This window comes from Aspergillus homomorphus, assembly GCF_003184865.1.
Source record: "Aspergillus homomorphus CBS 101889 unplaced genomic scaffold BO97scaffold_71, whole genome shotgun sequence".
NCBI lineage: Eukaryota > Fungi > Ascomycota > Eurotiomycetes > Eurotiales > Aspergillaceae > Aspergillus > Aspergillus homomorphus.
The window spans coordinates 1-14,143 of NW_020291957.1; the positions used below are offsets into that span (position 1 = coordinate 1).

The 14,143-nt window shown below is 50.6% G+C and overlaps 7 protein-coding genes and 1 non-coding gene across 8 annotated transcripts; 6 read left to right on the top strand and 2 right to left on the bottom strand.

The window, feature by feature from the left end:
• Positions 1-92: 92 nt before the first annotated feature.
• BO97DRAFT_312612 (SDR family NAD(P)-dependent oxidoreductase) lies at positions 93-496 on the top strand (the record flags this gene model as incomplete). The annotated part of the gene is made up of 2 exons (XM_025691235.1): positions 93-207; positions 264-496. Coding segments are annotated over 2 exons (348 nt in total), but the record flags the coding sequence as incomplete, so codon positions are not given.
• A 1,188-nt stretch (positions 497-1,684) lies between these two features.
• BO97DRAFT_418745 (FAD/NAD(P)-binding domain-containing protein) lies at positions 1,685-3,648 on the bottom strand (the record flags this gene model as incomplete). The annotated part of the gene is made up of 4 exons (XM_025696536.1): positions 1,685-2,312; positions 2,379-3,091; positions 3,124-3,290; positions 3,372-3,648. 4 exons carry the CDS (start codon positions 3,646-3,648, stop codon positions 1,685-1,687), a joined length of 1,785 nt encoding a protein of 594 aa, XP_025546354.1.
• A 457-nt stretch (positions 3,649-4,105) lies between these two features.
• BO97DRAFT_t276 lies at positions 4,106-4,178 on the top strand. Its single transcript has one exon. It is a non-coding gene; the product is annotated as a tRNA-Cys (tRNA).
• Positions 4,179-5,609: 1,431 nt separating this feature from the next.
• BO97DRAFT_438568 (cytochrome P450) lies at positions 5,610-7,351 on the bottom strand (the record flags this gene model as incomplete). The annotated part of the gene is made up of 7 exons (XM_025697918.1): positions 5,610-5,723; positions 5,786-5,962; positions 6,001-6,274; positions 6,328-6,387; positions 6,492-6,850; positions 6,887-7,104; positions 7,174-7,351. 7 exons carry the CDS (start codon positions 7,349-7,351, stop codon positions 5,610-5,612), a joined length of 1,380 nt encoding a protein of 459 aa, XP_025546355.1.
• A 528-nt stretch (positions 7,352-7,879) lies between these two features.
• Positions 7,880-8,363, top strand: BO97DRAFT_429501 (uncharacterized protein; the record flags this gene model as incomplete). Its single annotated transcript, XM_025697368.1, has 2 exons — positions 7,880-8,048; positions 8,164-8,363. 2 exons carry the CDS (start codon positions 7,880-7,882, stop codon positions 8,361-8,363), a joined length of 369 nt encoding a protein of 122 aa, XP_025546356.1.
• A 255-nt stretch (positions 8,364-8,618) lies between these two features.
• On the top strand, positions 8,619-9,664 carry BO97DRAFT_264480 (uncharacterized protein). Its single transcript, XM_025690923.1, has 2 exons — positions 8,619-9,190; positions 9,286-9,664. Exons 1-2 carry the CDS (start codon positions 8,770-8,772, stop codon positions 9,477-9,479), a joined length of 615 nt encoding a protein of 204 aa, XP_025546357.1. The 5' UTR covers positions 8,619-8,769; the 3' UTR covers positions 9,480-9,664.
• A 963-nt stretch (positions 9,665-10,627) lies between these two features.
• BO97DRAFT_464485 (uncharacterized protein) lies at positions 10,628-12,487 on the top strand (the record flags this gene model as incomplete). Its single annotated transcript, XM_025699490.1, has 6 exons — positions 10,628-10,630; positions 10,863-11,272; positions 11,463-11,480; positions 11,537-11,615; positions 11,990-12,263; positions 12,321-12,487. 6 exons carry the CDS (start codon positions 10,628-10,630, stop codon positions 12,485-12,487), a joined length of 951 nt encoding a protein of 316 aa, XP_025546358.1.
• A 927-nt stretch (positions 12,488-13,414) lies between these two features.
• On the top strand, positions 13,415-14,119 carry BO97DRAFT_378929 (uncharacterized protein; the record flags this gene model as incomplete). The annotated part of the gene is made up of 2 exons (XM_025693137.1): positions 13,415-13,943; positions 13,986-14,119. Coding segments are annotated over exons 1-2 (645 nt in total), but the record flags the coding sequence as incomplete, so codon positions are not given.
• Positions 14,120-14,143: the final 24 nt, after the last annotated feature.

A 14,143-nucleotide genomic window follows, 5' to 3' on the forward strand; every position in this document is an offset into this window, starting at 1 on the left:
TTGATGGTTGAATTGCTTCGTTTCTCGGAGGTGGGAGGATTCAGGGGGGTGGCTCGCTCGCTTGCGTGGCTCGCTCGGTTGACGATTACGTTATCGGTCGCGGTTGTATCATCAATTTGGGATCTTGTAATTCCTACATCCCGACTCGAGGGATTACCCAGTATACCACTGCGAAGCATGCGGTGATGGGGATCACGAAGAATGCAGGTGAGTAGCCTATGTGCGCTGTATGAGCTCGACTAACATGCAAATCATCACTATAGCGTTGGACAACGCAGTCCACGGCATACGAGTCAATGCAGTCTGTCCGTCGTGGGTGCAAGGGCCGATGATGGATCGAGCTCTTGAGGGCAGTCCTTCTTTGAAGGAGGAAGTGTTAAAGGTTATTCCCCTGGGAAGGTTGGCTCTTCCAGAGGAAGTCTCAGAGGCGGTCATGTTCTTGAGCAGCCCGGGAGCGAGCTATATTACAGGCGTTGGATGGATAATCGATGGGGGGGGCTACGTTACAGGCTCGAACTTGAGCGACATTCAGGAGCAATATACAGGAACATAGAAGACACTAGTGCACCTCATGAGAAAGGCTCAATCTACTGATCCATAGCTACGGTCACCGAATTCCTAGATAACTTGCCCGAGTCAACTATGCCTCGCCGGCATAAGAATACTCAATTGCTCTTTTCAATGCCCAAAGAATGTTCGACCTCCAGAACCAGAGTTGTCCTCTATATAGCACTCATAATACATCCTAGACAACCGTGAAATCACTGCCATATGCCTCAACGTGACCCTCAGATATTTGCACCTAACCAACCCCTTACTTGCTCAAGGGCATGCCTAACTCCTAGACCGGAACAACAAGTTGCCCATATTGAGACTCCAAGTTTCAGATTTCTATCCCAACTATCTGTCTACCTAAGAGTCAGCATCACCAAACCATCCAACTCCCATCTTGCCTGTACCGAAGACATCATGATACCAAAAACAAGTATGTAAGGTACGGTAATCCAAAAAGACATGCTCGGGATTAGCCGAGGATCAGCGAGTGGGGCGCGACAGGGGGCTCGGTCTTAAATAGCTTCTTATTGGTTGAAGGGGGAAGTATTCCCGCACGAGCTGTAAGCTGCATTCTATCATTGAGTATCAAAGTTAGACAACAGCCTCGTGCTCGGGGTTAGCGAGGGATTACACCTTAGACTCCGTTAATGAGGCATTTTTCAAGTAATTCCAGTTATATTGGCAGGTGATTTGTCTTAGGTAGAATCAAAGATCACTCTGTCTAGTTTGACGGCCAATTTCTGCTGTATGCAAAGCGTTTTCTAAAAACAAAATACCCCGAAGTAGCTCCGTAAGCCACTTCTCTAAGTCTTATACCACCCTACTACATAGGTCAAAGGGGTTACTTCTAATCCAGTGAAGTCGGCACAGAGATGAAGCAAAAAGGACTAGAATGAAGATATGGAGAATGAGAGTATATTGTTAGCTGCAAAGGAAAGGCTTTAGTATGTAGCCCATCGCCTATGCTCTGTGATGATTATGGTACGTAGAAAGTAGTCAATCAAGACTCCAGCCGAGCGGTCTACATACCCTGTACCCAATCTCTACTGCACCGCACCATTATTATTCACAAACCCATTCATCCTCGCCTCCCTATTCCGATTCTCTACCTTTCCCTCCACCCGCGGAATCAAAAACCCTCCAAAATACGCCTCCAACTCCTCCACCCGATCCGGCCGCAGACTACACCGAACCCAGAGATCAGGCCTGACGACGACGAGGGCACCAGAGCCATGATCCACTCCCCACATCGTATGAGCATCCTCATCCGGCGCGCGATCATCCGACACCACCGTTGTCCACAGCTACGACTGGACCGGAATCCGGGGCTGCTGTTGGGCTGTGAGAAGAACACAGTACGGGTTTTCCGTACGCGACGTCTAGTCGAGCATGAAGGCGCCGTACTTGGTGTGTAGAAGTCTGCTAGGTAGAGGTGCTTGGGCAGGGAGGTGTCGGTGCGAGTTGCCAGACCGTAGGGCTCCCCACGCACGGCGTGTTCGATGGCTTCGGCGCCCAGGTCTTTGCCTAGCGAATGGGTGTGCGGCACGGGAATGTCGGAGTTGCAGCAGTAGCGGAGGTATTTGCCTGAGATCTCGACGACGTTGGAGGCGTGCAGACGTCGCTCGGAATCGTACGTCGGGAGGAGGGTGGAAATCAGGGACAGGTTGCGTGCGCAGCAGGCCAGCTTCCAGGCTAAGTTGGCGGCGTCAAGGATCGAGGCGTTGAGGCCGAAGGCGCCGAAGACGCTGTGGACGTGACTATTGCCATGCCAGATTAGTCTTACTTGCTGGGCTCATGCAAGCTTTCACTATGGGCAAACTCACGCAGCATCACCTGCGAGGTGGACTTGCAGATCCTCAGAAGAGAAGGCCTCCGCGACCCGCTCGCTGACTTTCCAGATAGCGAACCAAGTCAACGGCGAAGCGAACCTGACGATATACGGCGCGAAGATGCGGTTGGCCTGCTCAAGGACCTCGTCGGGGGTGATGGAGTTCGCGTCAACTTTGCCTCCGGCTTCCTTAAAGGTGGGGTAGCGTTCCTGCCGCTCTTTGCTGAGCTGCTCGATCAGCGTCGGGTTCAGCTGCGTATACAGCCGGATATGCCCGTCCTCGCGCGGGATAATCACACAGCACCCATGCTCCGTGCTGAGGTAGCCTCCGAAGATCCACGCGTGGGGGTAGTCGGACTCGAACTTCCCGTCCATGATGTACCAGTATATGTCCGTACTCACGCCGTGGAACGGGATGTTGAGCTTCTTGCGAATCATGCTCGCAGCCCCATCACTCCCAACCAGGAACTTGGCGCGAATGATCTCCGTCTCGCCAGTCCGATCATTGCAAATGACCGCCCGGATCGGCCTCTCATGGTCGTTCTCATCCTCCGAGACTTCGTATGCTTGCAAAGTCGTGCAGCGCTCGACCAGCACCTTATGCCGGAGCAGGTCTCGCACGAAGATCCGCTCCAGTTGGCCCTGGGTGATAACATGGAGACCTCTGTGCCGGGAGTCCGACTGATGCGTACGGGCGTGGAAGAGCACCTTTCCATCGCGCCAGATGGCCGTCCGCTCACTGATGGGCCCTCCTCGCTGACCTCCGTTGCGAGGCTCCACGCATTGAGTATCTCCAGATACCGAGGGAGAACGGCATCCGCGCGCCCAGTGGGCAGAGGCCCCTCATTCCTATCGAGGATGCGAACCCTGACACCTTGGCGAACAAGGCTAAGCGCAGTCTCTAGACCTGTCGGTCCCGCTACTCTCACAGTCGCATATCAGAAAATGCAACCCCTAACCCCAGACTGGAATAGATTCAATTACATACCTCCTACAATGAGCACATCGACCTCGCAAGATGGCTTCCACCACCCCGGTATCCCAGCAGGAGAGTTCGTGCCGTTGAAGATAGTCGGCCACGAGCGAAGGGTGCTCTCACCGAGGACATTCTGTGCAGACGAGGTCCTAATATAAACAGAAGGAGGCGTCACGTAGTGGGGCCGGGCGGGCGGTTCTCCTTCAGGCTTCGGATACCTCCAGGGCTCGCCTTCTGAGGGTTGTCTGAAACCATTCTTCCAAGTCAAAGGCTCGACAGACTTGGTCATTCTAACCAGTATAGAAGGATATATACCGGAGCCAAAAAAAAAAGGTGAGAACGAGAATTGAAAACAGGAGAGAGTTACCACACCCAACTGGAATTCACCTCTCTCACCAGGAAGCGAGCAACTATAATACCCACAAACCCTAACTATTGCCCTTCCAGCTACTCAAGAATCCAGACATCACCCTCAGGTCATCTGCACTCATTCCCTCCTCAACCCTCGCAAAGAATCAACTCAGCGCATGACACTGACATAACCCCCGCAGAGATCAGTCAGTCAAAGGCGAGGTAGGGACCTCTCCGAGCCTGCCCGTACCGATGTAGATGTAGCGGGCAGCCTGGTAATGCCAACCTTCCGTACCACAACCAGCGATAGATGACCCAGGGAACACATTCGAAAAATACACACATCTGATTAGAGGATACAATCCGTTACAGGTAACGCACTTCAAGCTCCAAAAGGGTCGGTAGCTCAGTGGTATGAGCAAGAGATTGCAGATCTCGAGGTCGCGTGTTCGATCCACGCTCGGCCCTCAAAGCTTTCCTTTTTGTCTTTGCTTTTTAACGCCCGAGAAGTTTCGTACATATACGATGATGGTCAACTGGAAGAATAGAGAAATGAAGGAGAGAGTAGCAGGGAATTGGAGAACCCATTAAACCTCTCAATCAATTTGAACAAGAACAAGGGTAAAAATGCCCCATGACCTCCCGGGCAAGCACCTGATAATACACCGAGACGAACCTGCTTGTTAATCTCAATTGAGGCCTCTAGATTCAACAATGAGCAACAAAGCCTGGAACGAAGCAATGGCATTATTCTTAGTCTTCCTGCGTGGAAATCAATGCCTCCCCGCTCTGATCCCAGCCAATGTCGACTTGCAGCTACGATCCCATTGAAGTATAGGATTGCAATCTCAATGTCCCTTGACTACGAGCTGCACTTGACGAGCCCTTGCATAATCTTCTTCCTTTATTTTTTCTGATCATAAGATATTCGTCGGGGCATATCAAAATAGAATATGTGCCAAATATCTTACTCAATTCCGTGCGCTTTCCGGAGGAGGCTTGGTCACTCTAGACAAGTAGTAGTCTTGAACTGAAAGGACGGCATGTACATAATTGCAGCCCAGGACCTTGACTCAGTTGAATCTGGGAACTTCTGCTCGCCGTACGGGCCGGGGGTGTTGAAGCAGTCTGGCATGGTGGTTGGGGCGTGAGGAAGCTGTTGATTAGACTAGAGATAATGATGTTTGATGCATGAGTCTGGTAAAGAGTGAAGCAGTCATGAAAAGTCATATTTATGTTTCTGGGGGCGAATTTAGTGCATTCTCATGATGAGCTGTCTGACCTTACAGGAAAGAACGCATTAAACTGCCATCCTCTTGGGATGGAGCTTTTACTGCCAGTCTGCAGCTAACTTCCTCAATCTTGAACTTTGAGTATTGCTCACCAGGCCCGGATTCTCAAGCGTAAAGTGTCAGCATGTCCGGGGTCAAGCAATTATCATGGTGGCTAACGTCTTCCAGAAAATCCAGGGAATAGGAGCAGTTGACTGTTAGGCAGTGGTTTCCAAACGATGCATGCAGGGTCTTGATACCGCATCAACCTCGTGCCTATCCCCATCACCCCTGTTTTCATGTCCTTGTAGATAGCCGGTTCAGCTCAGTGCTCCTTGCAGATCGCATCTGAGAAGGCGTTACACTGCGTCTGGGCTGTTCAGGGTGCGGGATTCCAGTAGCTTGCTAGGCAGTTCCTGGGCAAAGACGAGTACGGATTGTCTCAAACGGCGCGAGAACATAGCTTTCACAATTAAACCGAGCCGTCTTGTGTTTGAGATTTTCAGGTTGAGGATACGAAATGATCATTGCAGGTCTTCCACTACCACTAGGAGATACACTTCAAGCTCTGGGAAGTACAGTACAATTCCATATTTTCCCGCAATGTACCCTATCCATGAATTCCATCTCACGCACGGCGTGTAATCGTCACTTTCATATCCTGAATTAACATAAACACATAACTCTTGACAGTCCAAGGATTAGTAGGGCTATAGATAGAAAAGTCAAAGTGGCGCAGGAGCTAAGATAGGCAGCGTATTAGCCTTCAACATTGTTCAGGCGGCAAGTAATCGGAACGCTTACCTCGACAATAACCTGTTTCATTGCCATAATGACCATCTGTCGCCCCAGACATAGCCATCTCCCGTACCCAAAGACAAGGTCATGGACCTTCTCCATTTGAGCCCTCTGGTCAGGAGTTGCCTCCAGCCAACGCTCCGGCCGGAAGGTTTCAACATCCTTGCCAAATACCGGATTACGCTGGAAGCCCCAGAAAGATGTTGTGATCCCAGTTCCACCGGGACAAACCGACCCTTGATGACCTCTCCGCCTTTGTTGACTTGCTTGATGTTTAGCCCTGCAAATGGAGGCCAGATGCGCATTCCTTCACGAATGCAGGCATCGAGGTATGGCAGTGCCGCCACCTCTGCGGCTGTCGCCTGCGGAGAGATCCTACCGTTGCTAATGGCTTCGTCAATCTCAGCGTGGAGTTTATTGTATACTGGTGGTGATGTGAAAATATGAAGGAATGTGCCTCGAAGTGCCGCAGAGTTGGAGTCAGTCCCGGCAGACCTATGCACGTTAGCTGTTGCATACTCTAGAAAAACGAAACATGAGAAACTAACAGCTGAGTCAAGATTTCAGCTTCGGCTTGTGCAACAGACATGCCATGACCCAAGCATATCCTGTTCGTTCTTGCCCGACTCGATTCGAGTTCTGACCGTGTTCTCGGCCATGCTAACCCTTATCAGCTAATGTTCATCTCTCTCTGGAAAGAGGTTTAGCATACGCCATAAGCTTCCCAATGCCCTTCTCAACGCTAGTGCTCGGACCCCATAGCTTCTTGACCAAGTCACGATTCATGAACCGACATAGCGTCGGCATGGAGTTGATGACTGATATCAAGGGTGCTTCTGCAGCGAAGGTGGTATGATAGTCATGCAAGTCCTGGTCGGTGGCGAGGTATCCAAAGGGCTCCCCAAAGGCCATGTCGGTGATGACATCGAGAGTAAAGAATTGACAGGCCCTACTAAAGTCCATGGTGCACTTGCCATCCCCCAGGACTATGCGCTCATCGATGTAGCGCAGGAAAGTCTGAATGCTTCTTGTGATCTTCCCTTCGAGAATGGCATTGTTCTTCGTGGTATACTATAGATGCATCATCAGCATTCGCAATCCAACTACCTTAGCGGAAGAAGGGGTCACACCGCTGGACCCATAATCGCTCGCATTGGTCATGCCTTGCAAGGTCTCGCTCAGAGAATATATTTTCAATGTACGGTTGAGTCTCATGAAGGTATACCATTCGGTTTTGGCATGTTTGCTGCGGGCGCTGTTCATGTGATGGATGATGTCCGGGTCGTCCGTGAGAAGCGTAGTTGGCGCAATTCGGACCAAAGGGCCTGTAAATAGTACCGATTTCACTATGCGAAGCCAAGCAAGTCCGGGATATCACAAACCCTATTCCTTACTCGCTTCCAACAAGATCTCGTGAAAGCGGCCAGAAAGGGCTGTCTTGGCGAGCCACAGCTCTGAGAAACACGCAAGCCTTGGATCTTGGAAGCCTCTGAGAAAGAGCCAAGCTCGAATGTAACTGAGAATCAATAATATGATAAAAAAAAGAGCACCGTAGAATATGACATTAGACATTGTGGAGTAGTCCTCAAGGACAATACTTGCTGTAGCCATCTTGAATGAAAGGATCTTTAAATTGAAGTACCAATACCAAGTATCTGAAGCTGTAGTATATGTAGAGCAATGCCTCGAATTAATTGAGATTGAGGAGAGTAGATGAAAGAGCATAAAGCTTGAACACCTGCTTCAATCAAGCATTCCATGAGGAGGGAGAAAAGGATGAAAGGGTAGGAAGGTGGGTAAGGGAACATGAAAGAGAAAAGAATCGGGACTGACTGTCAGGGCCGGGGTGAAGTCGGGAAGCAAAATAGACCGAAGGCTAGAAAGATCCTCCTGGGCCCGAGAATGCGGGAGATAAGCTTTCCTTGGTCTGCAAAATAACAGTGGGTAAATTTGAAACTCTGAGCTCTTCCAAAGTTATCACGATATTAAGATAGCAAGTTATTGCCTCAAGTCACAGTAGTCAATGCAGCAGACATGGGACTCATCTCCATGTTTCTGCCATGCTACCAGCAAGGTCTTATTCTCTGACTTACCACGATTATGGACCTTGTTCCGCCTCTGCATGTACCATATGCCTCGAGCCAGCTTCCTATTGGAGGCGTCATCATTGGGACTGGTCTGGATAGCAACACCACACCGCCCCATATCACGTATGTTGCAGTGAACAACTTGCTCCTCGGAGGTCCTTTGGTATATGATGACACTAAGTGTAGGATCGCTTGACCAACGATATGAGCGAATCAGAAAATATCCCAGGGATCGCGTATCATGCTCCTCCTATTCTTCTCAGCGTACCATGTGATTCTCACGCACTGTCCTATCAGTATTGGTTCCAGTGGTCAAGATTGATTCCACGATACCGATCACCAAGTTCGGGATGGACAGCATGTTGGCAGCCGAGTTCCGGACCTGGTCTTATCAAACGCACAAGACCGATATTCCCTTCCTCAGCATCTTGAACGAGGCGACAACGCTGAAGGGTCTAGCGGAGGTTGTCAAAGGAGGCCTGGAGGACAAGGTATGAATATGTTTGAAGACCTTCACAGACCCTGCAGATGCAATGCGCACTGCTTGGGTAACGTTCTTGCTGTTGTCATAGTAAGTAGATGATAATGTCAAGTCATAGCAGAGGGTGAGTTTCAAGGAGAAGTAGAGAGGTTCCTCGGTTATTCAAGCCTTCCCAGCTTCCCCGCCTCCCGTACCTTCCTATAACGATAATCCCATCCGCCTTCCAGTCTTCTCTCTCTCTCAAACGATAATTGGCATTGCTTTTTCCCGTCATGGTATTTAGCGTGTCATGTTCGCGTTACACTAACAGATCTAAATTCGGCTCCAAACACAGATCACCACAAGTAGTGATCTAGAATCAGAACCAGCGCGCATCCTTCCTATCTAGCATCTTTTGCAACACTATAACGCCAACAACCACCATGACAATATTCTCCTCCAATACCGATGATCAACTCCAACGCGCCATTAAGATAACCTCTCCCGAGCATCTCCAGCGCGTCCTAAGCCAATTATGCATGACAATTCCTGAGGCGAAGAACCTCATAGCCTCCGAGCTCTTAGTACCAGAGGACAAAGTTCCTGTCCCTGCGCCAAGAATAGAGCTCACATTAGAAGACGACGAGGACGACGATGACGGCGATGGCGATGATGAGTCCAGCACCGAACCCCGAACCCCCACCCCTACAACAAGCAACAAACGAAAGCGAGAAGCGCCGTCCTCCATCGCTGATCACATGAATCCGCAGAAAGAGTTCAAGCCCCGTTACGTGACATGCATCGAATGTGGAGAAGAATACGATGTACCTGAAAATACAAGCACAAGCTGTCGCTATCATGAAGGTAGGCCAATGCTCCTTATTCAATATACCATTGAACGACAATCATACATAATCTCGATGCGAGAGTACTAACCGATCTGCTTTGTCCGATAACAGCCACTCATGGCGAGCTCGACGTCGACTTCTTCGGGGATCAGATCGACTTCCATAATGTTGATAGCGAAGAAAACCGCAAGAGATACCCGCAAGGATGCATTCACGAATGCTGTGAAGGCACTACCCTAGAGCCTTGTCAAAGGGACTTTCACCAATCGGTAAAAGAGCCAGGCGTAGGCAGAGAATACTTTTGATTCCCATCTGATTCAATTCATCGTGCCCCGCAAATAGCGCGTCGGCGTCGCGTCGGGCCGCGCCTACTCTCTCGGTGCGGAGCGAACTGAAAAGGTGGAAATATTATAGCACAAATACTTTTTTCACCACGTTATTTTTCCCGAGCATAGAAGAAAACGAATAAGAGACGAACACTGAAGTCATGGCATCTCCATTTGGCCGTTCAGTGTGCCTCTGCAGAGACCCTAAGAGACCTCGTGGGCCTGCTTTGTTCTGTATATCCCGAGGTCAAGGGATTTGTGACATCCCAGCTGCTCGTCGCGGAGAAGCAAGTCGCCCCAGTCGATGCTTATGACGACACCACAACGTCGGAAGAGGACGAGGAGGAAGACGATGACCAAGACGAAGACACAGACAAAGAGACAAATGACAGCAGCAGCGATGACGAGGAGGCCCAACCTCAACGCAAGCGAAAGAGAGCCCACTATCCCACCGACCCAACCTCTAAAAGGCTGAGATTACGTTTTGCTACATTTGTGAATTGTGCGGAACGGTTCTATGTAATGGAGAATACAAGCACGAGTTGCAGATACCACAATGGTAGAGAAAGATTGCTCGGATCGACATGATTGAAAATTGCAAGCTAAAGCATATACAAACAGAAATAAGCGAGCCCGACTACGACAACTTTTTCACAGAAGAGGGGTATGGGGAGCCAGATACTGAAGAGCACCGCGAAATGTGCCCAGAAGGATTTATTCATCAATGTTGCGGGCGTAATATGACCAAGGAGCCCTGCGGAACTGATTGGCATCGAGAAGCTCTCCCATTGCCCGGTGCATTTGCTTGATGCAAGATAGATATCGAATCAGCAAAAGTATATAACAGTGCTTTGATCAGTAGCCAGCAGAGATTTCAAGAAATGTACATAGATATGAACGGTCCCGATCTGATTCCCAGCAATAATAAAAGAATAACTCCAGCAAGTGTCGAGCTGATCATGCGGTATCCATCACTAAATCTCTCCCAGCACTCGAAAATTGCCTGTAAACTAGAGTCAGAGAACCCCCTTCATTAGCTGGACTTCAACTAGGATATGACAGCTGCGGTCAGTTGCCAGACTGGAAGCATTGGATCATGGCTTAGTTCTATGTGGCATACATTCACCATGGTAAAGAAATAACCCATTGTTACCACCCCACAAATTGGCAGACAACATCCCACCCAGCTTCTACTACCTCCCTACATTTACATTCTAGCTCCAATCTTCCATCTCGCAAGCAACCGTCGAGCGTACAGCAACACACGACGAATGAAAGGGTTGATGAACTGATCAAATCACCACTTGACTCCCTTCCAGTCGAGACCTACCTTGTCAATTAATCATCTCCGACCACGTCAAGGCACACGATGAGCTGATCAAGAAGCAAACGACACAAGTCCTCGAGCGGCGAGGCGAGGAAGGAGGCGGAAAAGGGACGACTCGACGGAGTGGAGCCAAGCGGCAGGGAAAGCCACGCAAACAGAGAGTTGAGCGCGGTCCGCGGCCGTTTGAAGTGCGATGGCGACCTGTTAGCGTGGCAGCGGATTACAACAGAGAACTGCGTACGGTGCCAGCCACTAGCCCTCCTATGGAGCTGTTCGAGAACGCAAGGCAGGCGCTGTTGAGAGACGTGGTTGAGAACGGCGTCGCAGGGCCTGAGGGGCTGTTTTCGTTGCCTGCAATACCACTTGACCCGGCGATGGGGACCACAGCGGACTGCGATCAGCAGCTTGAAAGGGCTATCATTCTGCCTCGCGAGAAGACCTCCAGGTTATTCTGCTAGATCTGTGCTTGCAGGGTCCCGCGTGGAGGAGCTATCTAGCTCTTCGCCTTTCTTCGATGGGAGCTCTGGGTACATCGCCAGATCATAGCATGGCAGATACACCCTCTTCTGAGACTTAAACGTGGCAATGAAGGCCTTACCTGCATTGCATGCACCTCAGGGCCTACATTAACACAGATCGCCGGGATCATCTCAGTGAGTTCCTTCATGATGCCTTGAGACGTCCAATACTGACGTACTACTTGTACTAGAATCATCTACGATAGTTTAACATATTCCCGTGCTCGTCAAGAATTCGACCAGCAAAATTCCCCAGTTCTTCCCAAAGGTGTAAGAAGCGACAAAGTTTGGAAACCATAAGCGAATTGAGTTATCAATAAGCATTGGACAGCCTTGACACCTGTCAGATAGGCAAATATGACGGACCACATTCCCCACACCCCACCTCTTTAAAGTACCCTATCAGAACATTTGTGAAATTATAGCTCCTATTGGTGGCGGCTAATAGCGCAACGCGTCCCTGGCACATTGTAAACATCCTTACTAGAACAACTCCCAGCCCTACATCATAAATACCACGACAACAGCGCAGCGTACGACTCGTGATTTCCAGCACTCAACATCCAAAATGCCTATCCCAACTGCAGAACCTATCCAAAAACTTGATCTCGCCATCATGTCCACTCCTAAAAAAAACACTGCAGGCAATCCTTAAAGACCTCTACGCCAACGTCCCCGAGGCGAAAGACTACCTGTCCTCCCGTCTTTTAGTACACGAGGACCAGATCGCGCCAGTGGAGAGCACAGATGCCGCGGATGCCCGCGGCGCTGGCGGTAAGAGGAAGAGAAATCCGCAATATCCATCTCAGTCCGCGGACGACGCCAAGAAGCTCAAGCTCCGTTACGCCACCTGCAGAAACTGCGGAAAAGACTTCGACGTGACCGAGAACACGAGCACCAGCTGCCATTTTCACACGGGTATGGCTTGCGATCTAGTCATTGTAGATACATGATGCTAGTTGTCTCACCTGAAAGAGCCATACGAGATGAATCAAGACTACTTCCAGGATGACTGGGAAGAAACTGCCGGTGAATGGTGCAAAGAGGACTGGCCTGAGGCGTTTGTCCACGGCTGCTGTCAGCGAGATATCACTCAGGACCCTTGCGCAACAGGATACCATCAGGGCAAGGTCCGGAGATAGACCTTCTTTATCCAAGACACTCAGCAGCGCGGTAGACCTACTCAACCATATAACCAGAATAAGCGTTTCCAGGGGAGAACCCCGGGACCCCCTTCTTGTCAACTTCCCAGCTATACTCATCCCTATAACCAGAACATAAGCGTTTCCATGGGATAACCCCCGGGCCCCCCTTCGCACTTATAGCTATACTCAACCATATAACCAGAATAAGCGTTTCCAGGGGTTCTCCCCCGGACCCCCCTTCTTGTCAACTTCCCAGCTATACTCAGCCCTATAACCAAAATAAGCGTTTCCGGGGGAGAACCCCCGGGCCCCCCTTTTCTTTCAGCTTCCCAAGCACCTCAATCTAATAACCGGAGTAAGTGTTTCCCGGGGAGAACCTCCGGGCCCCCCTTTTCTTTCAACCTTCCCGGTACTTCAATCTAATAACCAGAATAAGTGTCTCCGGGGGAGAACCCCCGGACCCCCCTTCTTTACAGCTTCCCAGCCACACTCAACCCTATAACAAGAATGTAGGCGTTTCCTTAGTTTCCCAACCGACTCAATCCTATATTGATAGCATAGGCATTTTTGGGGAAGAAACCCACGGACACCCCTTCTTTAGCTTCAGGCACCAGCAGCGCAAAATAAGCTCCAGCACCAGCAGGATGACAGACGCAAGCTAAGCTTATCGATAAGCCCTACTGACGGAAGAAGCCTAGCGTATCCACTCCGCCGGATAAGAAAGAAACCTCAGGCAACCACCTCAATCTCCATCTCCAATTCCCACTCCAACAGCCCCGATCTTCAATCCCAACTACAGTACATCATACATAAATTCCGAACAACAACAACAACAACAACAACAGCAACAACCACATCTAGTCCACACCTCCGCACCTCAGTTACATCATAATTATACCTCAATCTCCACCACCCAGAAATATACAATCCACAAGCAAAACAATGGCCTCACTACCCCCCAATCCCCAAATCGATCCCCAAATCGACCCCCAAAACGACCCCCAAACCTCAACCAAAGAGGAGAACCCCGCGCGCCTCCGGGTCCAAACAAACCACTGCCGCTTCTGCAACCACCTCCTCCTAGCAACAACACGCACAATCAGCGCCCTCCCGCGCCGCGCCGATCCCGCCAAGGACGCCGCCCTGGTCCTGCCTCTTCCGAGCGATAGCGAGCGCGCCGACGATGACGAGCACGAGCACGACACAAACCCAGATCCCACATCCAACCAACACACACAAGCACAAACGGCCGGGGAAAAGGCCCCCAAACAACAGCACTACACCATCCTCCTCTCTACCACGATCCCGGACCGGAAACCCACGTTGATCCGTCGCGAGGACGGGTTTGAGAAGCGCCTGTTTCTTCGGTGCGGGCGGTGTCGTGTCGTCGTGGGGTATTTCTTGGATCCCGTCCATTTTGTCTCGGGGGCGGGGCAGCGGAAACAGATGGCTGGTGGAGGTGGAGGAGGACTAGGGGATGGTGGGCAAGGGGAAGGGGAAGGCGAGGGTCCAGAAAGAGGGGCCAAGGTGGTTTACCTCCTGCCCGGGGCGTTGATGGAGACCGGGGTTATGGATGCAAATGATGCGGAGAAGTTGAGGGCGATGGATCGGGAGTGGGTGGGGTGGTTGGAGAATGCATGAAATCCGGAAGCA